The 26,337-nt window shown below is 45.5% G+C and overlaps 1 protein-coding gene across 6 annotated transcripts in view; it reads right to left on the minus strand.

The window, feature by feature from the left end:
* Positions 1-5,424: 5,424 nt before the first annotated feature.
* Positions 5,425-26,337, minus strand: part of Ehmt1 (euchromatic histone lysine methyltransferase 1) — a 105,275-nt gene continuing 84,362 nt past the window's right edge. For 2 of the 6 annotated variants that reach the window (XM_050139897.1, XM_050139898.1), the window contains 9 exons: positions 23,660-23,814; positions 22,627-22,794; positions 22,296-22,440; positions 21,487-21,564; positions 20,279-20,394; positions 19,295-19,381; positions 18,760-18,838; positions 7,619-7,794; positions 5,427-7,447 (listed from right to left, as the gene is read on the minus strand). In XM_050139897.1, the coding sequence (XP_049995854.1) occupies positions 7,267-7,447; positions 7,619-7,794; positions 18,760-18,838; positions 19,295-19,381; positions 20,279-20,394; positions 21,487-21,564; positions 22,296-22,440; positions 22,627-22,794; positions 23,660-23,814 (1,185 nt within the window). In that variant the 3' untranslated portion in view covers positions 5,427-7,266. Of the gene's footprint in view, positions 7,448-7,618; positions 7,795-18,759; positions 18,839-19,294; positions 19,382-20,278; positions 20,395-21,486; positions 21,565-22,295; positions 22,441-22,626; positions 22,795-23,659; positions 23,815-26,337 lie in introns of all 6 variants that reach the window. The other 4 variants (XM_050139896.1, XM_050139892.1, XM_050139895.1 and 1 more) reach the window with 4 other exon arrangements.

Consider the following 26,337-nt stretch of genomic DNA (forward strand, 5'->3'; position numbering starts at 1 on the left):
CACCAAGTATAGACCGGTGAGTTGTCAAGCTGCAGGGATCTACCTGACAGCTCCCAGGGCTGAAACAAGTAAGCACTATCATCCCTAGCTTTTAAAGAGTGAGTTCTGGGGACCACTCAGATCTTCAGGTTTTCAAGACAAGCACTTTACAAATCGAGTTACCTGCCCTACTGTCTTGCCTTTGCTTTTAAAAAGAAAAAGAGAAGGAAGAGAGAGGAAATCCACCTAGGGTATTATTGCATGAAATCACAAAGAGCGTGATACAAGGCCAGCTCCATGCTTTGGATGTAGACCTAGCCCATGGAGATGCTCAAGCCCTGCCTTTTGGTGCAGAGCTCCCCCTACCTTCGTCTCTCATCCTCACTGACGTTGGAACTGCAACATTTCTGGCTGCTTGCTCTCCCAGCTGTCCCCAGGTTTAACTCTAGAAATGATCTATCATGAGGCCTGATCTAACCCACACATATCTAGCTGTACCTGTATCTTGAAGACTTGAACCCACACGCATGGCATCAGGAGAAGATGTGGAACTGGCTCAAGTGTCATCTTTCAAGGAAGAAGTGGGTCCCCCAGTTGTTGGGAGTTGGTGTTCCAGGTATAAATGGGTGGTGGCCTTAGAAGACGGCCCAGGGAAGAGGATGCTGTGCCTAATGAGGCCTTTGAAGAACAAAAGGCACAGGTAAACCGAGCTCCACGAAGATGGGGCTGGTTGACTCCTGTGTCCACACAACCTGCAGAAAGACGACGGGACAGAGCTATGTCAGCAGCTGATGGCTCATCAGGACATCACTGTGCCCCAGAGTGGTGCCTATCACCGAGTGGAAGAGGCCAGGCCATGCTCTGTGAAACCCCAAGTTACGTGGAGGGGATCTGGGATCAAGATGCTGCATGGATACAATGGAACTTGGAGGTGCAGAGTTGAGATCCCTGCCTCAGTTTCCAGGCCTGGGACCTCCTGTTGAAAGAGGCAGCCAGCCTAGGAAGGAGAAGCTGGTAGGAAGGACAGGCTAATACTCTGTCTGCCTTACTTCCTGGCCAGATAAATCTGAGGGTGTTGGTCTATAGTTCCTCTGGAAGAACTCTGTGACTTAAAGACAACTGCTGAAGACACTTAAAGACATCCTGCTGGTGGCACAGTGTACAAAGTTGTAGTTTGTGAGAACGGCATATGGGAACCAGCTATCTATCCAGGAGTGAAGGTTTTATATATTAATGAAACTGAGTTGGAATTGATCAAAATTAATAGAGCCCAAAACACAGTTCAAATAAAGCCTTATCCACGAATGTCCACCACATGTCTCTACAGGCCTGGCATGGGCCGTGCTGGCTCAGGCCTTGGAGAAGCCTACACATCCCTGCTCCCCCATCGCAGTGTGTATACTGTTTTATCTTTGCATAGACACTCTGAGAATGAGCCAGTCTACACTGCTTTCCGCCTGGTACCAAACACTGCTGGCCACACATTTTCTCTTTTGACCAGCCGCTGTCCCACTGGACTGTTTTAAGCTCAGCCTTGCCGCTGCTCTCACTGTCACCTTGAGCTCACCTGTAGAGCTGCCCCACGCTAGGAACCACACAGCACTACAGCAATGGGCTGGGTCCTCCTTTAGCCTTCAGAATGTAACACTAAACACATGCAGATCTGTGGTCCCCAACAGGCCTGTGGGGACCATGGTCGACAGCTTCCTCTGCCCTGTCGTCGTAGAACTCATAGTCGGTGGTTCTCTAGAACACTGCCGTGCAGCATGGCCTCTTCTCAGCCTCCACGCTATCACCCACGTGTGTTCCAGGTAACAACACCCAGCAGTACGGGCTCAATTAGTTTGTCCGTCACTACAATGGCCCCTGACATTTGAATTAGACCAGTCCCTGGGGTGGAGGATAAGCAACACACTGGGTGATGCCCCCGCCTATCAACCCTGCACCGTTCCCAGGTGAAAACTGCTTCTCCGTGTTTCGAGTTCCCAGACCCACAGCTCTGCCCAGGCCCTGAGCCTCGCACCTAAGGGTCCATTTTCCTTCTAGACATTCTCCCCTAGACACTGAAGTGGGATTTCAGACCGTAGGGGAGAAAATTGACAAGTTTATAACAAAGCTAATCTGGAAGAGCGGGGAGGGGAAATGAGACAACTGAGGGAACAATAATGAAGGAGAGTGTGAAAATGTACTTCAGAATGTCCCACAACCCACAAGGGGCATGTAGACACTGCAGTAAGTTTCTAGGTCAGCTGAGGCCAACACAAACTAAACCACGGGGAAGCAACGAGAGTGAGATGGTTAACCTTCATTTACTACTTGACTGGATTTAGAATCACCATGGAAACACACATCTGGGTGTGTCCACTGAACATTTCCAGGAAGGTGTGAGAAGGGGAGACCCATTCTGAACGTGGGTGGCACCACAGGATTGGCTACGGTCCTGGACTGAATGAAAGGGAGAGCATGAACTGAGCACCAGAGGGCCTGTATGCCTCCATACTGGGCACAATGTGGCAGCTGCTTTGCCTCTGCAGCCCTGGTATCCAGTCGTAAACCCTGAGCCAAAGGAACCCCTTCCCTCCTGAAGCTGCTTTGCCAGGTATCTGTCACGGCAGCAAGAAAAGTATCTAGCGCAAGGAGGTAATAATCTCATGGTGTCAGAGTGGGGACGCCTAGGTGGGGTCACCTCCTACCACTCACAAAGCTTAGAAGAGTCATGCCCATCTAATCACAGGAGCCCACTGTACCACTGGGGCCGGGAGCCACCAAGTCCAGGCACAGACTGCTCACCTAATTGCAGAATAGTTGAAACTGTGGTAAATCACTCAAAGTTAATTTCCTAAGACCATCATCAGAAAAACAAATAGCCACATCTAAAATAATGGCAATCTGTAATACAAGAAGTGCATTTTCTCAATACTCAAAGAGCTCTTTAAGATCAATAACAAAAGCATTGATGATTCAACTAGAAACAGGGAAAGGAGGTGAAAAGTTGTGTCTTACTATCCCAAAAGAACTTTCAACACACAGGACTACAGTTCTGATGCTGGCAGGCAGCTAATGGGGCTGTCCTGACCACTATGCAGATCACAACCTTGCTTTTACAAGCTGTGTAAGCTTTGTGCTGTTTGCTTGTATGGGGAGGCAATCCTTCTAAAGAGTCATTGTGAAAAATGAAGGGGCTTATATTTGTAAAGCCCAAGTAGGCTGCTGAGACACTGTGCATAGGGCAGACGGAAGGAACTGAATTTAACCACTGCCCTTGTTTCTCTAAAGCACAATAAATACAAGGAAGTGTACAAAACTTTATAGGTGCGATTTAAACTTAGGTCAGTCTTCCTGCTGAGATGACAGGTGAGACACGGAGAGGGCAAAAGCAGCTAGTATTCGAGGGGAAGGGGACAGGATGGAGCCATAATGAAGATTAAGACTCTGCCACCGATTTGTGGGGTTTAATGAGCAGGTGCCGCTCACTCCAGTCACTATGCTTTCCTACCACGACAGACCCTTCTAAACCATAAACCAAAATGTTCTCAAACTCTTCCTCGCAGGTGCTCTGTCACGTGAGAAGGAAGGAAGCAAACACAGACAACGGGCCTCTGCCGTGATGGGCTCCACAGTGCACTTCTTTAGACTAAATCCAGAGTTCTCTGACCTCCATACACAATCTGTGTCACATACATGACCAACCATTATATAAACACATAACAATAATAAAAATAGAAATTTAATAGACAGCTCATGGGTACATTTGATTCACATTTAAAGAAATTCAAAAGAACTCTCCCTTCACAAAGAACCAAAGAGAATGTCCAGAGATGAAAATTTCTTTTAATTTTAAATTTTGTTTCTGTGAATGAGTATCTTGCCTGTATGTAATGTGTACCACATGCATACCTGCTGCCCATGAAGGTCAGGAGGATGTCGGACCCCCTGCCACTGGAGTAACAGATAGTTGTAGGTGTTAGGGACTGACCTAGCTTAGGACTGAATTCAGGTCCTCTATAAGAGCAACAAGTTTTCATAATTGCTAAGCCATTTCTCCAGCCCCCAAACCTGTCTGTGAAAAGCAAGCTCTCCAATGTTGAAGATAAAGCAGAACACTGAAGAAAATGACAGTGCACTGGTTTCTGATCAAAAACAAGGCATGCTAGAAAGCATCAGGACATTTTCAGTGTGCTAAAAGGGAGGGCTGGGAGTGAACTCAGTGGGCAGAGCTTGCTTAGCAAGCATAAAGTCCTGGGTTCAATCCCAGCACTGATGGGGGCAAGCCTCTAACCCCATTGCTGGGATAGAGGTAGGAGAACCAGAAGTTCAAAGTCATCCTTTGCTCCACGGTGAGTTCAAGACCAGCCTGGGATATACAAGTCCCTGCCAGGAGAAAAAGAATAAACAAACATTCAAAGTGCTAAAAGGAAAAGAAAAACTGTCCACCAGGAAGTCTACAGTTCCGAAACAATTTTAAGAATGAGTACATAGAGTAAAATAGAAACACTTCTAAAATACTATTATTGTATGAATATGATGTATGTAGGAATAGGCAGAACACGCCAGTGAGTATGTGGGGGTCAGAGGACAATTTTTGAAGTGTGTCTCTCTAGGTTCTAGGGATTGAGCGCAGGTTGTCAGGCTTAGTGGCAAGCGTTTTTACCTGAGGAGCATCTCTTTGGCCCCTTCTGAACACACAAAGACACCTGAAAAAAATCCCCCAAATCTTTGGCGAGCACACACGCGCGCGCGCACACACACACACACACACACACACACACACACACACACGCTCAATGGGTAAAGGCATTTGCCACCACGAAGGACCACCTGAGTTTGAATCCCCACATGCATCATGTAAGGAGAGAGCCAACGCCAATCCAGATGTAGAACTCTTGGCTACTTCTCTAGCACTATGTCTGCATGTTGCCATGTTTCTCCAAACGACAATAATGCACCGAAGCTCTGAACCTGTAAGCCAGCCCCAGTTAAATGTTTTCCCTTTTAAGAGCTGTCATGAGCCGGGCGGTGGTGGCGCACGCCTTTAATCCCAGCACTCGGGAGGCAGAGGCAGGCGGATCTCTGTGAGTTCGAGACCAGCCTGGTCTACAGAGCTAGTGCCAGGACAGGCTCCAAAGCCACAGAGAAACCCTGTCTCGAAAAACCAAAAAAAAAAAAAAAAAAAAGAGCTGTCATGGTCACAGTGTCTCTTCATAGCAACAGAAACTTAACCAAGATACCCCTACCCAGTAACATGACTAGTAAAAAAGACAAGGTACAGGATTCTTTCCAGCATAGTTTTTATTAGTGGGACCCTGGAAATAGGCCCATGTTCTAAACAGAAGTTTAGGTACTGTGTGAATGCTGCATGAAGCACACAACATACCCCACACCACACAAATCTGATTTTACCAAAATGAGCACCTCTGCCCTGAGAGAGATGTGTTATATCGGTGTAGTATTTGTACAGAAACAGGCAAAGGAGTCTAAGGAGGGGAGCTGCTGGGGACTTCTGCACAGCCCAACTCCTCCTGAGGGCAGTTAAGAGAGCCAAGCTCCTCTGGGAGAAGTAAAGCTAGCCTTTCCTTGGGTCTCCCAGTATCCCATCTGCCCACAGCCATCCCACAGCTGTTGCCAGTAACGATGCAAGGGCCACAGGCTGAACAGCATGTGGGTCCAGGTACCCTATTTTATCATTTATAAAGTGAGACAGTTATCTTCCTTTTTAAAAAGGCCTGACTGAATAAACTCCATGCACTGAAAGGCAGAGCCTTTGATCAATTTTTCACTGAGTTTACAAGCTCTCCTGTAGTGAGCAATACCAGACTTCCATGGAGCACAGAGAGGCACTGGCGAGTCTCGGGTCCCTAGGGAAGGATACAGGCATCACTTGTCAGCAGGAAGGAAAGAGCTCCAGCTTTGCCTCCTCTACCCTTGCTGTGTCCCAATGAAGACTGTCACATGTGAGGACTCACCTGCTCCAACGGCCTTCAGAATGGCCTTCAAACCTGGAACACCGGACATCAAACACACTGACAAACATGGACACATGCAGCTCCACAGCCTTGGGCTGGCAGCGGGGCTGGCAGACTTCCAGAACCCATATAACTCCTGAGTGTAGCACCCAAAGTGGAAAGGCTAGGGATTTGCAGAGACCAGGAGAAAGAATGTGTCATAAGGAACACTCCATTTAAAGTACTTTTTTTTTTTATTGATTTCATTGAAAACAGAACAAGAAATGGTCTGAGCCAAAAGACTGTTCTTAAAACTGTCAAAAAACATTTTAACAGAAAAAAAATAAACATGACTGCATTATGAATGTTTTAGAAGAGTCACACAAAAAAAACCCCACTGTCGCTGCACTAATTACAGTATTTAGAAAGGTATATGCCAAAAAAAAGTACATGACCTGCCAGGCCATCACACAAAAGGTGACGGCAAATTTATTCAACTACAAGACTAACATTTTAAAAAAGTTTTTCCTGCACTTTATTCTAAAATCATTTTGTTCTCTTTTTACAGTTGATAGTTTATTTTCCCGTGGTGAGTAGAAACCACACCAGATTCAGCACCGTTGTCTGTGTTTTGTGTTTTTATTCTTTGTTTGTCCTAATGTTCGGTAATGGTAAAAAACAAACGAGTTTATCCATCATCATAGCATGTGGCTTAGAAATCAACAAAAGGTGCCTGCGTCAACGGAACTGGCTGGGGCCAGTGCAGGGTCTGCCTGCAACCACCAACCTGCTTCCTCGCAAAGAAACACCATTAAGAGGCTTGATATATAGGGCTAGATATAGGATTTCTTTAAAAACAAACCCACATTTCAGTGGTGGGTCAGCCAACCTCTCCAAGGCTGAAGGGAGCTAGTGTCCTCTGGTGGCACCTGGGAGCTGGTGCCAGCAACACAGGCTGTGGGCAGCAGGTCTAACGGAGCAGCTTGTAGGTGACGGTGGCCTTGGTGAGTGCCTTATAGGAGCCTGACCAGACAGTATACAAACAAACCTGGCAGTGGAGCAAGGACCTCAGAGACCAGAAGGAGAAACAAACGGGAAGCACTGCAGCGACAGAGCCACCACCAGTAACTCACAAGTTATGCAATATGGAGTCAGGTCTCTGAGGTGAAGGACCAGAGGAGTGCTCTGGTCTGAGCACTGGGCCAGCTGAAACGCCTCAGGCCCAAAACATTCCTGGTAGGTGTCCACACCTCCAGCTCCTCTTGGAAATCTTGTGCAGATTTTCCTCTCTACATTGCAGTCACCAAAATATGATTCTGAAGGTCCCACGGGCCCCACTGGCAATTCATAGGGGGTCAGCAGCAGCTGCAGAGCTGGTATCCGGAAGGCCATTCTCCTGAGCCTCCTGGGCTGCATTGGCTTGCCGCTGGGCCAGGGCTGCACTGGAGTGCCGACACTTGGGAGAACCACACCGGCAACTGAAAAGCTTGCCCTTGACATCCCAAAAGCGTTCCCCATAGTCGAACCTAGGGAAGGAGAACTCAGCATTTCTATGTGTTGGACACAAGTGGCAGGTGGAATATCCCAAGTGCCCCTGAGCCATCCCATCTAGGCCCAGAACCCTATATGTTGAAAGTCCATGCATGGCTAGGAAGGCAGCAACCATACCCGCCCAGTCAGGGTCATGCTGTACGTACCCGAGCTGCTCCCCAGCCTGGATCAGGCGGGTACTGAAGAAAGCGATCCTGGGAAAGCGCAGGTCCTGGTGTGACATGAACACGCGCACAGGCACAAGGTTGGGCTCGCAGTGGTGGTTTATGAACCGGCTGACATTCCCATAGAACCGAGCATCAATGCAATATACCTCTCCATCCTTTGGGGTAAAAAAGTGAAAGGGTCCATGATAGGCTTCAGCCAGTAATCAATCAAGAACATGTCCTTACCCTAGAAACCAGCACTGTAGGCTTGAAAACCTGGACCTGAACAGTGGCTCTGCCAGGATTGAAGAACTTCTTTCTGTGGCTCAGTGACAACTCAACTCAGCAAAGCAGACTCTGTCACAGCCCGAAGGTAGCCACAAGCCATGTTACACTAAATCCTGCTCCAGAGGTAGAAGCACCATGCTAACCTAGGACTCAAAGGAGTACAGGTTTCCACATGTCCCTGTCCTATGACTCTGCCCAGATTCTGTGGTTGCTTCCCAGCAGACAGGGACTGCAGGATCAATATTAGCTGAGAGGGTTATGCTAACTCTTGAGCCATTTAAACAGTTGTCTCACAGAGTTCTATGTGCGAGAAACTGCTGTGGTGAGGTGACTATTTCATGGCAAAGGAGACCTTTGCTGAAGAGGGCAGGCCTAACATGCAGAAAAGACCTGAAAACTACTCCATGACTCCAAGAAGCTGCCCGGGATGAAACGAGCATTCTGAAGCCTTCAGACAGGTCTGGGGCTGGCCACAATGCACATCCAGAGCTTGTTGCTTGGGTATGACAGTTACACAGCCACAGTATGTAAGAGGGAGAGTTAGAGAGGAAAGCCAGATATGCTGGAATAACTCTGTCGAGTATAAGGCCCAAACAAGAGTCTGCTACAGACATCTGGGCACACCCTGTAAACACACTCAGAGTTCAGGCAAAGGTCAAACACAAACCAATAATGGGAAAGTCTGGATCTGAGATGGGTATATGAAAACCTTCACTTTGTTAACTTCAAGACCTGCAGAAGATAGAATGGTGGATATGGATGTGGATGAATGTACTCCATTAAAATCCCTGAAGAACAGACACTATGAGAGAATTCGGCAGATCAAAGACAGAGAGACCTATACCCTGCATCTGCCATAAAGACACTAATCTAACAGATTCATGTCACTCTGCTTCTGTGGTGATAGCCGAGGACGCTACAGATAAGCCTAGCCTCTGAAGGAAACAGCTCTGAGAGCAGGCATCACACAGGCTAAAGGTTTTTCCTTGGGCTTCTGGAGTGGGTCCAGCCTACACACTAAAACCTCTGGCTGACCTGGCCCATACTGAAAGAAGACATTGAGCTGACTGAAAGCAACAGACAGCTGGACATCGACCAGAGCAGCACATGAATAGCAGAACTCAAATCTGAAGCTGGGCTTAGAAAAGGGCAGAAAACAACAAGTCCTGTGTGTTTTTGTGGCGGGGGTGGGGGGGTGGGGGGGTGAGAAGGGCTAAAAAAGTTAACATTAAGAATACAAATGAGCCAGGAGGTGGTGGCACATGCCTTTAATCCCAGCACTCAGGAGGCAGAGGCAGGCAGATCTCTGAGTTCAAGCCCAGCCTACAGAGTTCCAGCACAGCCAGGGATACACAGACACCCCCCCCCCAAAATAATACAAATGAGCCAGACATGGTGGCACACCTAATCCCAGGAAGCAGAGGGGGACTGTTGAATTTGAGGCCAGCCTGGTCTAATAGTGAGTTCCAGGACAACCAGAGCTACATAGTAAGATCCTGTCTCTAAACAAAAAAACAAACAAGATTGAAAAGTCAGCTAAGCCTAACCTATGACAAACCAGGGATGTATGCAATGCTACATAGGGACAGGAACTGCTCATGTTCTATACAGAACAAAACAGCAGAATGTCAGACTACAATCACTACAGAGAAGGGCAAAGTCTGGGCAAAGAAAAGGAAATAATGAAAGAATCAAGTGGGATTCTAATGAGGATCTACTGGCTATTTAACCCTCCTCTACAGAAAGGAACAAGACCCCAGGCAGTAAACCACTGAACAGGAGAGCAACAGCAAAAGTAACAAAGATGAAATCAGCCTCAAAAAACTAAGAGAAACTCTATGTGCTGATGAATTCTGTACTATCCTGGCAAGTGAGGAAGGCAGGGTAGAGAAACCATGCCACTTTCTGCATAATCACAAAAGAAATAAGTACCTTCATTTTTTACAAACAACAGTCTCCTGTCAGGAACAGTACCATGACTCAAGAGTCCATTCCCCTTTAAAGGTCCTTATTTGAAATCCTCAGCCCACAGTGATAAAATTAGGAGGGCCAAGAGTTCTAGGAAAGTGACCCAGACTGCGGGCAAAGCCTGGGTGCAATGAGTGCACTCACAGGAGACTCCCAAGAGCTCCTGCCTCACAGGGACGCAGTGTGAAGGCGCTGGCTAGGAACCAAGAGATGGCCTTCACCAGCATCAGAGCTGTGAGGAACAGGCTAAGTGGGTGTCAGTGTTTGTGACAGCAGCCAGAGAAAAATCCAATATCCGGTAACAGAACACGGAACATGCAAAGAAGCACAGTTTTTCTGAGCAAGATTTTAATATAGTTTCTACTTTTAGAACACACAAGTCTCTTGCATAATGAAAGGTCTGATAAAATGCTTAGATAGCATGTATGAAATCCTGAGTCCAATCTTTCCGCACCCCAGTACAAACAAACAAAAACCAGTCATTTTATTTTTGGGAGTTATGATGCTTAAGGTAAAAGGCGCTGTCACCAAACCTTGCAGTTGTCCTCTGACGGCAACATGCTTCATGAACACCACAGGTTTTGATTTTACATGTGAGCCCAGACTGCCTTCAGCACAGGTGCTGAGATGGTACAGAAACATGTGTTGCCATGCCTGATGAAAACACATATTCTTAAATTTCCAAATATGAACTAAAACATGAACTGCAGATCAAACTGGTAATACAACTGAAGAGAAAGACAATTACAATACTTCAAATCTTCAGTAAAATATATCCTAAGAACCAAACAACTGCAGAGGGCAGGACATACCCCCAGCATGTATGGGCCCTATCATTGGCAAGGCTATTCTGATACAAACTTTCAAGAACCAAGATTCTATCTATAGCTAAGGACAGGGCAGCTCTCAACCTGAGCAGAGAAGCAAACCACCTAATGGCCGTGTATCATCACACTGGTGACTCCTGATATGACTCCACTGTTGAACACAAGTTTCAGCACCTTGGCTAGGTGTGGTGGTTTCAAAAGTCGGGGGTCACAAAAAAGAGACTGGAGGTATTTGCCCAGTGGTTATGAGCACTAGATGCTGTTCTACGGAATCTGGGTTAATTCCCAGTTCCCATGTAGCAGTTCACAACTGATAGCAACTCCACTCCCTAGGGGTCTTGTACCCTCTTCTGATCTCTGAAGGTATCAGGCACATACACACACACACACACACACACACACACACACACACACACACACGGTACACAGAAATACAATACACACAGACAAAACACCCACATAATTTTTAGAAAAAAGAAAAAAAAATAAACACCTTAGAAGATTTTCTTCTCTAAACTCTATTCTCATAAATAAAGAGGAGTCTCATTAGAAAAATGAGATTGTAAGTGTGAGGCTACGTTAGACATAGGAAGGCTAACAGTGCCAGAAAACATCAATACAGGTAAGACGTCTGCAGGACCCAAAACAAGAGCAGTATACACATTAAAAAAGAAGGGAGGGAGGGAGGGAGGGAGGGAGGGAGGGAGGGAGAGAGAGAGAGAGAGAGAGAGAGAGAGAGAAAGAAACCATGATTTGTATCAATATTCAAAACAAAAGGGTGAGACAAAAGGGTGATGGTACACACCAGTAATCCCAGCACTTGGAAGGTAGACACAGGAAGATGGCAACTAGTTCAAGACCAACCTAACCTAGATAGTACACTGTATCTCAAAACACACAAAGAGGGAAGGAAAGAAACAACAAATTTCCTTTACACCTGGCAAGTTGTCACCTCTGCCTCATTCTAAAAATAGACAGGCACATGGTCAAGACAGAGAGTCTCTGCCTTCTCTCAAGGAAGAGCAGATGGCTAGATATGGATGGGGAAATATCTATTTTCCTTTAAATAAAATAAATCTTGGTTGTAGAGATGGCTGTCAGTAGTGTCAGCCACACAAGAATCTGAGTTTAGATCCCCACACCATGTAAAAGCAAGGCGATGCGCCATTGTGCCAATAACCCCAGTCTAGCCATATCCAGAAATACGGTAGAAAGCAACAAGACACCTGATGCCAACATTTGGTTTCCCCACATATGCACAAGTGCATGCACACACACAAACACCCGAAATAAAAGTTTCCTTAAACAGGCTGGAGGGATGGCTCAGCAATTTAAAGCACTGCCTGTTCTTCCAGAGGTCCCGAGTTCAATTTCCAGCAACCACCTTGTGGCTCACAACTATCTGTAATAAGATCTGGCACCCTCTTCTGGGCTGCAGGCATACATGCAGACAGAACACTAAATACCAAACAAACACATTCCTTGAATGAATGTGAACAGCATGTCAGAAGTTGCCAGTGGTGCAGAGATGTCAGCTGAAAGGGGAAAAGCCAAGACTGGCAGATACCACAATTTTCATTAAGAACACAGCCAGAAGGAATATCGGGCCAGCAGCATGAGTGTTACTGGGACCTCATTAGACAAGTGTAGGAACATCTGGGGACAGACATGTCCAGATTGGCAGGACCGCTGCAGAGCAATAACTGGTGTTTTCAGTAGGAGACGGAGGCCCTGGGAATGCTGCGCTCCTTGGATGCAGCAGGTGTGAGCACAGTCCTGACTAGCTCCGGGACTACTCAGTGCAAAGTACTTAGGCAAGCTGGGGAAATGGGGGAGAAAGCTGGCACCGGCTAACAGCCATCTTCTATGTAGACGAGTGATGACAATGCCTCGGTTGTTCAGACACACACTGGTGGAATGGAGTAAGATTCTTTTTTTTATATTTAACACTGTATGACAGGGGGACAAAAGAAATTAAGCAAGGAAATGCTGGCTCTGGTGGCAGCATGGGCTCCTACTTCTGGTCATCTTCACTCTTCTGCAGGTCAGAACATTCCCACAGCGAACATAAAAAATGAGGCTGCCTTGAGACAAAATATCCCAAGAAATGGCAGCCAAACAAACGCTCTTTTTCCTTGTCTGCCCTTTCTTTTATCATCTAGATGAAAGACTTCTTTAAAATTAGGAAAAGCGCAGCAGAGAAAATTAAATCTAGGAAAGGCAATACCACAGGTGAGAAGATGTAGGTGGCAGGCAGGTGAGACAGGTGTGCAGAATTCCAACACAAACTAGGAGAGAATGAATAACAGAGTGGGCCTGGGGGTGGGGGAGGATCTGCATGCTCAGTAGCAAGAGGAGCCTGGGTATTTCGTTGGGGCCATGCTGTAAGAGGCCTGATATGGGATGTCCTATATATGTATTGCTTTTATTGGTTAATGAATAAAGCTGCTTTGGCCTATGGCAGAAATATACAGAAGGACATCCCACATCACAGGCCCACCAAGGGTCTGCTGCAAAGAATAATTTTTCCCCCATTACGGTTTTGAAACACCTTGAAGAGCACAAACCATCCACAGAAGCCAAGAAGGCAGGGTATTTCCCACAGGGGCCTGGCCAGTGTCTCAAGGAGCCAGAAAGGCTGGCTGTGAACCTGTGGGCCTATGGCCCTAGGCAGGACTCCAGAAGCTACTATTCTTATCTAAAGATATTTTTGTCCAGAATTACAAGCCTAGATATGACTTCCATCTGGGAAAGCTTCTAACTTTGTACCAAACACTCCTAGGGAAGTTGTGGTCACCCCTCATTGTTGTTGCTCAAAGAATGAGCCTTAGAGAACGCTGCAACCAACAAGGGTACACTTAACAGCCCAGAACCCCAGAAGCTGTCCCCAAGTTGGAGAGCCTTGAATGTGCCACTGATGGGTTTCTCAGAAGAGTTGTCCTGCACTACCCATACTGAAGGATGAGGACATTGGAGCATGTCCTCACCAAGGCCACCAGCTCAGGCTATAGGACCCAGAGATGAAGGGCTGCTCTTAGACTTTCAACTCTGCCCTTGCAGCAAGCAATTGTCTATACCTAACTTTGGCTCCAGCGTACCAACTTCACGCCAGTGCTATTAATACCTGTCTTTTCCAGAACAAGGATAGTGTGGGACCATCATACCTCCTTTGAACGGGCCTCATCAAGACCATTTCACCTGTTCAGACACACAGACCTCAGCATGATCACAGAACACAGTGCACTTGAAGGGTTATCAGGAATCGTGTGCCCAGGGGTCTGAATGAAGCAAGAAGATACATGTGAACAGGTTCTGGTCTGGGGACAGTAAATGTGGTCACCAATATGGTGCTCAGACATTGTGGGGTTTGATCTGAGCAGGTACAGCAAATAGACGGTCTTAGTAAACTTAACAGCTTTTATGTCCTCTGAATGGACAAAAAGAACCACTGACACAGTATTATTTAAGATACAGATATGAAATGTCGGAACTTGATAAGGACGGGCACACACCAGTAGTGGTAAGGGAGACAACAGAGGAAGTGATGAAAGAACAGGGGAAAGGCTGGTACTTTCTCTGTTTCCAGGGGCTGAAAAGAAGCCCTGGACACTGGCCTTGACCTACAGCCAAGGAATGACAGGAATGACCCTCCTAAGAACTCCTGATAGTATGTGAGTACTCACAAGACTCCTGTACTAATACCCTTTGGTGGGGAAGGTAAATGTTTCCCCTCTAAGAGTGTACTCAAGAAACAAGAGGCAAAAATTACACATCCTGGAAAGAGCGAATGAAATTATCTTTATTCATATGGCACATAATTGTATATGCATTAACTCCTAATCAATAACCTATAAAAGGTACAAAATTAAAAGGTGAATATAACAAGGTCGACCAAAAACCCCAACCACTACCAAGTACTACCCATAATCAGTTGAGAAATGAAAAGCAGTACCATTTTAACAACCATGCATAAGATTTGTTTACTGAACAGCGAGGCTCTGCAGAGAGAGGAATTACAGACCTAGTGGGTCTGGACACGTAGAGCTGCAGTGCCACATTCCTGAGTAGACAAGATTCATGGAACTCCAGCCACAACTGCAGGGCTGCTGATCATGCAGATACCATGACTGGCTCTCAGAAATAACAAAATCATTAAGGGACAGTCTGAAGTTTGCTACCACTTGCACAAGTGAAGCTTTGCCACCAAGAGGGTGGCACTGGTGTAAGGGTCAGAAATGATAAGGAACAAAGCATGTTTGAGACACAGTAGCACATGAGTGAGGAATAGTGTCCTGGCCAGCAGTGCCTGGCTGACTACAATCCTCACAGACACAATCCCAGTCCATACCACAGACCACTCACCAATGTGGACTGAAATACATGAAATAGAAATACATAACATGAAAGTTTCATGATCTTAGGGGAGACAGAGATTCCTCAGGACAGAATGAACTGAACATTAGCAACACCGGTCGGAGAGATGACTTGGCAGTTAAATAACATTTGGCTGTTCTTCCAGTGGACCTAATATTGATTCCCAGTAACTATAGTGGTTACTATCATCTGTAACTTCAGTTTCAGGAGATCTGATTCATTCCCTGGCCTCTGTGGGCACGAGGCACATACATGGTGAGCAGACATACATGCAGACAAAATATATCATACATATGACATAAAGTAAAACAAAAATTAGTTTTAAAAATACATCTGGTAGGAATTAGGGAGACGGCTCAGTGGTAAAGAGCTTGTGCAAATATAAGGCACTATGTTCAGAATGTCAGGACAAGGGTAAAAAAACTGTGTAGAGCAGCACACACCTGCAATCCTGGAAAAAGATCTCAGGGGTATACTGGCCAGCTAGTCTAGGCAATGAGCTACATTTCAGTAAAAGATCCGGTCTAAAAAAATAAAGTAGAACAGACATGGTTTGTACACCTTTAACTTACAAAACTCACGAGGCACAGGGAAGTAGATCTCTGTGAGTCTGAGGCTAACCTCTACAGTCTACACAGCAAGCTCTAGGCTAGCCAGAGCTATAAACTGAGATTGTATTTAAAACAGCAACAGTCCCTGTCTCGAAAAACCAAAAAAAAAAAAAAAAAAAAAAAAAAGCAACAGTGACAGGCTTGGTGGCTCACACCTTTAATCCCAACACTCAGGAGGCAAAGGGCGAGTGGATCTCTGTGAGTTCTAGGACAGCCAATGAACCACAGAGAAATCTTGGCTCAACAAAACCGAAACAACAACAACAGAAGGAGGAGGAGGAGGAGGAGGAAGAAGAACAATAGAAAATTCACAGAAGCTATAAGGGTATCTAAGAGACACAAAACAAGTTACTCAATATTATCAATCACCATGAAAATGCAAATTAAGATCATAGTGCATAAGTCAAGCATGGTGGTTCATGTGTGATATCCCAGCCCCTGGAAGGCTGAAGCAGGAAGAAGTTCAAGATCACCCTGGCCTACACAGAGAGAAGCAGAATGGATGGATGAATGAATGAAGGAATGAATGAATGAACAGACAGATCAAAAGAAACCTAAAATAGTGTCTGGAGGCAATATGGTTATTATTACCTGTAATCTGAGCATAGGAAGGATGAGGCAGAAGGATCAGTCACTACATGTTTGAGGCAAGCCTTGTCTACATTACATGTTCCAAGCCAAGACTACATAGTGAAACCTATATCCAAAAAAAATAAAATAAAATAAATATACTTAGAACATGTGTGTACATATAAAAATTTTTTAAATAAAACCGTGTTGGGCCAGTGAAATGACTCAGTGGGTGAAGATACTTGATGCCAAGTCTGATAGCCTAAGTTTAACTCCCAGACCCAGACCCACAAGGTAAAAGAAGAAAGCTGAGTTATGCAAACTGTAAGTATGGGTACACACACAAACCACACACACACACACACACAATCCATTTTTTATAAAGGTGTTTCTTTGAAACCTCTTTGGAAAACTGGTAATTTGTTATAAAATTCTACATCTTTACCATGTTTTATGTTGTATGGTAAAGATCACAACTGCCACAAGTGGCTGTCTACTCCAGCAGTATTCATCAAATCCCAGCAGAAGAGTCTGTAGAATTTGCCCAGCTGGTTTTGAACCTCTCCCCAAGGTGAGAGGCATGAATTACAGCAATTGAGACTCAGCAGGAGGAAGCCTAGGCACTGAGGACACTTAGGAGTCATACTGCTGAGTGGTGGTGAAGAAACACAGGTGTCAATATGGGGAACCAATTCAACACATTGACCTCAGTCTGTGCAGCTCCAAACTTGAAGGCAAAACAATTTCTGGGAATACCTGTGTTTTACAAAAACATAAGTAGAGGCTACAAAAGAAGTTACTCAATATTATTAACCATCATGAAAATGCAAATTAAGATCATAGTGCAAAAATCAAGTATGGTGGTTCTTTAAGATATATATATCTTAAAGACTAGTAAACATACTACTTCAAACAAACACCTCTCACTGAAGAAGGAAGGGAAGGATGGCATGCACTCCAGGACCTGCATCCACACCAGCAACAAGGGAGCTCTCATAATCAGCCCCGCATGGCTGCATACACAAGCACACACACAGGAAACAACAACCTGCCTCAATTCAGGAACTGGTGTGTTGCTTATATAAAGACACCTAAGGGCTTTGGCATTCTTGAGCCTGAGAAATATCTTTTTTTGTTTGTTTGTTTGTTTGTTTGTGCGGTTTTTGATTTGTTTTTAAAATGTATTCTAGGCTGGCCTAAAATTAGCCAAGGAGAAGAGCTGAACTTTTGGTTTCCTAACTTCTACCTCTATGTAACATCACACCTGTTTTTTGTGTGTTGGGAGGGTGTTTGTTTCCCCACCCCATCTCTGTGCATCATCTGAGTGCCTGGAGCCTATGGAGGCCAGAAGAGGGTATCAGACCTGCTGGAACCAGACTTACAGTTTTGAGTTCCCATATGGGTGCTGGGAATTGAACCAAGTTCTCTGGAATATTGGGCAGTCAGCTTTGCAGTCCCCATAGTTGTTCATAACATAAAACTGGCTTCACAAATGCTAACCTCTTGGGTAACTTAAAGAGTCAGAGTCTCTGGGAAAAATATTGCTGCCATGATTGACTGGCTACATTGGAAATTAGAAAACCTTTATTTCTTTACCTATTTATAGACTGTGAGCTTTACGATGTATTTACTTACTACTTACTATTTTTTAAAATTTATTTGTTTGTTTGCTTTGGGTTTTCAGGCCAGGGTTTCTCTGTAGCTTTGGAGCCTGCCCTGGAACTTGCTCTGTAGACCAGGCTAGCCTCGAACTCACAATATGCCTGCCTCTTCCTCCCAAGTGCTGGAATTAAAGGCATGGGCCACCACCACCTGGCTCAAATATTATTTTAAACCAGGTCTCACCACATAACTCCAGCTGGCCTCAAACTCACAGAGCTCTGCCTGTCTCTGTCTCCAAGTGCTAGAATTAACAGTGTGCACCACCATGCCCAGCTTTAGGAACTCAAAGCAATTCAGGAACAGCAATTCCTGAGTTCAGAAACAGTGATGGTTGAGGTGGTCTTAACCACCTTTCCACTGTCCCCAGAAGCCACTGGAAAGCCTATTCCCAGAGAAGACCAAGCTTGGCCCTCTATTCTCTGCCGATATAGGAAGCTAACACCCTGAGATCAATGGAAACACAAAGGATACGTCCATCACTAGCATTTTTGGATCCCTTACTGGTTCCCATGTGACTCCAAGAGCACATGGTCTCAGAGGAGCAGCCTGGGAACTAGGATGCACAATGAGGTATTCCAGGCAGGTGATTTGCTACAATAGCACAGAGATCCCCCAAGTTAGATGTCTATGCTTTGAACACCAAAATGAGCCAAGAATTATGTGATAAAATCTAATAGGTCTGCAATGAGCGTACACCCACTAGCAGCAGGGCACTCATCAGAGTGACTCCAGGGCTGGCTTCCTATGCCAGCCACTTTCCAGAATCTACCAGAACTAACTGTCCAAGTTTTACATTTTGCAATCATTTGCTCATATGCTTTGGCTGTTCACAACACATTACCTTATTGTCAAGATCAAAGAGATAAGAGTCCTCTTCCCGAACATCCGCTTCAGAGTCCGAAATCAACTCCCCTACGTATCTGTAGTGAGAAAAAGGAAGACAAGACCTACCTCACCTCTATGCCCTCAGACAAGGAACAGTGCCAAGGAAAGCAAGGATGCAGACATGGGACACTTTGAAATGTTCTATGTGCTAAGCTGGGATCTGGATCTGGCCCCAGGGTCTGCAGTACAAGATGAGGACCAAGGATGGTTCAGCAAACATCCTAGTCCTGTGCAGGACTCTTGACACTAACACTGTTAGTAAACAACTGAGGTAGAAGACTAGAGTCTGTGGGCTGCTTGAGCGACTGGTGCAATCAATAACTCCACTGCCTGACTTCTGCATGACAGTGAACCAGATGTTCCCAGGAGCTTCTTAGAGCACAAACATGTATGAGGAATACCAGAAAAGAGAAAAACAAACAAGCAAACAAACAAACAAAAAAACCCACAAAATTATCAACAGAGCTGTGGGACTCTGGTGACCCACTTACTCGCAGACAAAGGTGCCCAGCGGGATATCCTGGAGGGACCGCACACCCCAGCCCATGTCCTGTGTCCGATAAAGCTGCAGTCTTGCCCTGGAAAACAGGTAGAGGGGAGGTGAACATGTACCTGATGGTCAGCAAACCAGCTTGTATCCATTCTGAAATGAGTGAGATGAGCAAATAGAGAAAAATGATGCAGCTTCCAAATAAAGAAATATTACAAATCTGCAGGTGACTGAATGCAGTTCCAATCACCTGACAGATGGAGTACCAAACACACACAGGAAGCTGAGAATGCAGGACTCAGTCTGTCAAAACACAAAGTATAGCAGCCCTTGCTTTCCTCAACTGTACCTGGCCTAGTCTATGAGGTAGCAGTGACGATTAAGGTACTCCCACCATAAATGTGCTTCCTTTAGAACCCAGACTGCCGCTATTCTATTACATAGGGAGTATGCCAGCAACAAGCAGTTAGGGAGGCTCCTAGAGGCTGAGCGGGCTTGAGGTAGAGCATGCTTAAGGAATTTACCCACTCTTCAAGGGACCGATCAGGCCCATCCTATTGGCCCATTTGGAAATATGGTGAACAGGGAATAGGAAGACAAGTGTGAGCACTCTGACTTTGGTGAACTATGTACAGACCATAGTTACCAATGCTTAAAACTTGATTCTTGATGTGACATAGGAAGTACAGGTAATGGAACAAGATAAGCAGTGGGGAGCAAGTATCAAGAAGGAACCTAGCAGTCTGAGAAAAACCATTAAACACCACCAGTCTCAATGTTGGCTGGCTTTCTCTAACACTGGACAGAAAAGGCTCAAGCACTAAAACCAAACGAAACAACTCTATTCATATCAAAGCCAGTCTAGCTTGGCTGGTTGTTCTCACACACACGTGTGTGTGTGCATACGCTTACCCTAGACATTGTCTCTACCCACAAATATACATGCTACTGGCCTAATGGGACCTAATGCATCTACACCCCTCACCTGAGACCATTTTGCACCACACGATTGCGGCAGTTCCTCCAGCATGAGCAGGCATGATTGCACTCGAAGATCAAGGGTGGTTCTGCCATGTTAAACTCAGGCAGGAGTCGGCCATCCTGTTAACAGATGGCCACAAAGGGCCAGCAGATATCAAGCAACGTATTTTTTATAAAAGTACCCAGTCTGGGCTTTAAATATACACAAACACAATGGTTTATGGGCTGACTTTAACAGCTGGGGGAATAACTGGATTAGGCTCCACGTCTGTGGTTTAAATAGAAATGTCACCAGGTATAACACAGATTGGAAGGACTCTTGGTCCCTGCCTGGCTATGCTGTTCACCTAACCTTCCTGCCCTGCCCTGTTTCAAGTAGTTAGCACCTTCTGGCTGCTCCTAGAGAACTCAGCCACATATCTGCTCCTTTTCTTCAGCTCAATTATACCTATAGGGTGACACACTAGGACTATTTGCATTTCTGGGACTTTAGGGAGTCTTATACAACTAGGACTTTGATCAGAATTCTCCTAAGCTCAATTCCAGCATGGACCATACTCTAAAGATAACTGATACTGCCAGTCCCACTGATCACAGTTCTTATTTGTGCTGTTTCGTTCAGATGACAAGCACTCCAATCTCCCTGACCTATCTACTTTCCTCTTCTAAACCAAGAACATGCTGCAGCTGCCCTTTGCTGCCTGTTTTCTCTTCACTCAGAACATTCTAGCACCCATGACCTCTGAACTGAGGACTATGCACCTCCCCTCCCCATATACTCTGTCCTAGAGCTGTACCCTAGGCCTCAAAGCCCTACTATCTTATTGTCTCCTAGCCCACGGCCTAGTCTCTCTACCAAGCATCTCTTTGAACCGTTGTATATGGCATACACAACAGGGATGACCAAACAAACAGAACAAAGAAGTTTCCTCCTACGGCTATACCAGAACAGTCACTGTACCCACTGTCTGAATAGTTGCAAAGGACATGGACTCCAGTCTTAGGACTCTGGAAGCTACACCGTAGTCCCACCATCTGCTTGGAATAGCCCTTCACTTTCAGCCTGTCACCTCCTCCTACTTGTTTTCCCCAAGAAGCTCACCTCCACTGTCCCAAAGTCACTAGGACACCTTAGGATCGGGAACCATGTTCACAGACTCACTCTCACAGAACTCACCACATCAACACATTGCAGCAAACGTGTTTCCTCACCTTATCATACCAGCAGCGCATGCTGAGCTGGCCACACATGCAGGTGCTAGAGGAGCAGTCATCTACGCAGACACAGTACTGGAAACAGAGTGCACAGCATGTCACCACAGGCACCACTACTCCCCACTCCTTGCAATTTCAACAGAATGCTCTGGAACATCTCAACTGCCTTTCATTTGCCACAGGCTCTCTTAGGAGCAAGGTAGAAAGACTTGGGACATACTGAGAAGAACGCATCATGTTGATAGGGAGCAGGTGGGAGTTTAGATAGGTGCAGCTGCAGAAGGGCTAAAAAACCTGTAGCCCTCAAAGATAGAGAAGATGAGACAAAGTCTCACAACCAAGATAAAACTTATACAGTTTATCTTGTGAGAATTAGGGGATTCCCATAAGCAAAATCATTAGGATATCTTTTCAAATAGGTCTGATTTTAACCAAGAAAAAAAGTCAGAGGTGGGAAAGTTGTTTGCTGAGCCATAGCTGCCAGACCTGAGGGGCATGCAGTGGTCTTTTCTTAGACCTACACGGCCCTTCTTATTCATGACGCAAGGACCAGGCAATACCAAGGCGCCAAGCAACTCTGATCAGGTATCACTTAGGGCCTTCAGTAGGCCTTCAAGGTATGCTAAGAGAACCAGTGCCGTGCCTATCACAGAACTTCAGATTTTTATAGTTCCTCCACCTCTTTCCTGGGAGGCAAGTGCAGAGAGAACAGGATCTCCTGGGAAGCTTCCACAGGCCTTCTTCCAGAATGGTGCTAAGTCCTAGGACCCAATTATAGGGACCTGCAAGACCTTCTTCCCACCAACCTGCAAGTGAGTGATGTTCCTGTCAATGTTCATGGGGGACGTCACGCAGTTCTGGGAGACGTACTTATAGTTGGAGGGACATAACTCGCTATCCACAGCATTGACACAGGGAATAGGAATGCGTTCATACCCTCGAGCAATGTCTCTGCACAGGAAAAGGGAGATGTTACTTGTGCTGTTTCAGCTTCTGCCTCATGGGAGACATAGCTGCCAACCAGTGCCCACACTAGGCTGGATCCTAGGGAAGAGCTTCAGAAATATCTGCTCCAGTCTCTTCCAGCCCACAGGTCAATGGTCTGCTAGCGTCACCTCAGTCTTAGAACCTTCTCACCTGCTCACCGTCTTCTCGACAGCAACAGGCTTGTCAGGGGCTGAGTCTCGAAGTGCTTTACTCATCTGCAGTGCACTCCACACCTGGGAATTGAGGCTTGCGCACTGCAAGGGAGTCTCTCCTTCCTTGTTTTTCAAAGTAACATCTGAATCCCGAGAAAGAAATAGGCTAAAATGGAAAATAAAATGGAAGTCAACAAAACATCCAGATCTGAATTTAGAAGAAACACAGCTACGACATGTTAAATGACTAGATTTCCGCTATGTAGCACTCAACTGAGTTCAGTGACTCTGGAACAAAGCCATGCCTCCCCAGGAGCACATCTGTTACCCTCCATACTTACAACGAGACATCAGTTTGCTCCTCTAAACATATGTGTAGGAGCTAAGAATGTTTATTTCTCTTAGACTTTGCTTTCAAATGTGCTCTTAAGGATGAACGGAAATGATAATGGAGAAAAGGTGTTGGGGTGTCAGAAGGCCAGTACATCTGCCTGATGAAGGCTACATGGGTTGCCATACCCATGCCAGAGACTTGCAAGTGCTACAAGGCCATGCCATCTCTCATTTCCAGGTGAATATAGGAGCTGCCTGCTCATCAGAGCAGTCACAGTCACTGCCCTCCTTTTCCTCCTAAAGATACATAGTAGAGATGCTACACCATGCAGGCCACTGCTGGATGTGAAAGAATTATGAGGAGCTTGCTTAAAATGGCCCTAAACAGCCTGAGCGGGGAGTACCAATAGCATCCAGTCCCTGCTGGAACCTGGAAGTCAAACTGTCCCACACTGTTAGGTCTGAGACTTGGTCAAAATTCAACTAAGAATTTGGATGGGGTTTTTAGCTTGTTTCTATTTTCTATGACAATTATGAGCCCAAAGTGAACCATAGATGGTCTGAGATGTCAAATGGGAAAGATACTTCTCCGCCTACACTGCATTAGCTCTAGGTACAGTGTGGATAACAGCCATTTAGCAGCCACTTTAGATATCCAGAAAGCAAGAGCTATATTGGTGGTATGGGGCCATACTCACACAACACAGTCGTAGCGATTCTCCCTGGCTGCGATGTGCAGGGGTGAGTCCCCATGGATATTCACAGCATGTAGGTCACACTTGGCAGCTAGAAGTATTTCAGCTATGTCCACACAGCCTGAGAATGCTGCCCAGTGCAGACAAATGTTCTCTTCCTTCAGAGACAAAATTGAGAGCACAGTGAAGATGGTTTCTGGCTCAGAACATAATGCCGGGGCTAGGCAAAGACAGATTTTGTACTTGAGTACAGCTGGTTATTGCTGGCACAGGCTACACTGGAGAAAGGATCCGTAGTTCACCAAACAGCAAAATTCCTATCCAAACTGCAACATTTTTTTAAAAAAACTTTTTTTGATTTTTAAAATAATATATTATAGGGTTGGAAAGACGGTGCAACAGTCAAGATCACTTGCTTCTTTTATAGAGGTAGAGACCTGAGTCTGATTCCAAGTACCTATATTGGGTAGCTCACAACGCATGTATAACTCCAGTTCCAGGGGATTCAACAACCACACACACACACATACACACACACACACACACACACACACACACACACACGTAGAAACAAACACAAATACCAATGGGGGGGTGAGAGGAAGAAAAGCAAATAATCACATATAGACTATTCTGAAAATAGAATAAAAATACAGAATTATACCACCTAGAATAGGATGGTTATTACCATCAAAAGTAGTACACTTTTCTTCTACTTATTTTAAAAAGTGGTATTCGATTCTCAAAAGACCTATGTAAACTATAACACTGAACAACACCTATGTAAGATTTGAAAATTACAAAACCTGAGGCCAGCAAGATGTGAGATCATTGAGCAAGTGAAAGCACTTAATGACCTAAGCTTGATCCCCAGAACTCACATAAAGGTGAAGAAGAAAACTAAGAAAATATTGACAGTTGATGACTTATGGGAGGTGTCCCTTTCCTGGATGGCCCCTGGTAGATCAACCACACATCATAAGCCAATACGGTAGCACAGCTGGATTTGGTGGGTTATTTAAAATAAAATAATAGAGGACATTAAGTTGGGAAGGGGTGAAGAGGTAAGAAGTAGATCTGGGGAAGTTGGGGGAAGAGTAGGTGGACAATATAGTCAGATACCATTTATGAAATTCTCAATTAATAAAATACTAAATATTTTTTTAAAAGGCGGGAGCTGAAAAGATGACTCCGTAGCAAAGAACAGTTGTTGCTCTATCATGAGGACTGGAGTTTGATTCCTAGCACACGCATAACAAGCAAGGTATCTGCAAATGATTGTAATCCCAACTCTGAGGGCTCTAACATCTTCTGGATTCTGAGTACACACACACATGTACACAGACAGACACACACACTTTTAAAACTCACAAAACTATACTTACTATATTCTCAAGAGGACACAATAGCAACAAGCCCTGAAGGCCCCTTCCCATCACATATGCTCACCATCCCTCTGAGGCTCACCTCAGCTGGGCCTGCAGCTATAACCTACATGTGATAGAGCCTTCAGAGCTTCCAGTGAATGAACAGCCCACTTCATAATTTACTAACTCTTTAATTTATTACATGTTCCTGGCTTCTCCTCTAGAATGCAGTACTAACGAGTATCTTATCCTTTCCTTCCCCTCTCCCTCTTTTTCTCTCTCTTCTGCACTATTTCTCAAGGGTAACCCCTCAGAGGTAGAACTGCTGGCTACAGATATAAAAACACTGGCTTAAAGTGGCTTCCCTTCTATGAGCAGTTCGCTGTGGCTTCCTTCCCCCTCAGGAATTGTCAGTAATTTTCACAACAGTCACAAACAAAAGTCTAGCTTAGCCACCTCTTAGTTGCTGGAGAGCCCTTGCAGGGAAAGCCATTCCAGGCCCCGCTGTATCAGATCTGACTTCTCTGGCAAGGGGAATGCCAAGCCACATCCCAGGGACCCATTCTGCAGGCCCTCAGGGGTCACACCCATCGGTAACACTCTGGTGCACTCCAACAATTGGACTATCTCCTTCCAATGTCCACATGAAAATGTGCAGTGAGGGATTTTCAGTTCACTGAACGCTTGAAACATAAAAACACAACAGAAACAGAGTATATTATCTACCATCCTCACCCATAAACTGCCCCAAGCACAGGCAGTATTGTTCCATCTATTTCTAAAGGAAACACTAAAAGCAAACTCCTTTTAGTAAACATTTAGTATTCTGTCAAAAAAAAAAAAAAAAAAAAAAAACCTTAGCTATCTTGAGTTCTTTCCTGGTTGCCATTCTCAGTGGTTTTCAGCCCTCTGATTTTATTTGGTTACATCCCATACACATCTGAGAGCTCAAACAAAGGCCTTCCTCCTCAGGGCCATTTTTCCTTATCAGAAGGATCAGTGCCTTTTTAGCCTGAACTGCACTGTTTTAAGATTCTACTCTTAGAGACAGAGACCCACACTGGAGCACCGGACTGAGCTCCCAATGTCCCAAGGAGGAGCAGAAGGAGGGAAAATATGAGCAAAGAAGTCAGGACCACGAGGGGTGCACCCACCCACGGAGACAGTGGGGCTGATCTATTGTGAGCTCACCAAGGCCAGCTGGACTGCGACTGAAAAAGCATGGGATAAAACCGGACTCTCTGAATATGGCGGACAATGAGGGCTGCTGAGAAGCCAAGGACAATGCCACTGGGTTTTGATCCTACTTCATGT

The sequence above is a fragment of the Alexandromys fortis genome, unplaced genomic scaffold (genome assembly GCF_014885135.2).
Source record: "Alexandromys fortis isolate MF-2015 unplaced genomic scaffold, M_Fortis_MF-2015_v1.1 scaffold_33, whole genome shotgun sequence".
NCBI lineage: Eukaryota > Metazoa > Chordata > Mammalia > Rodentia > Cricetidae > Alexandromys > Alexandromys fortis.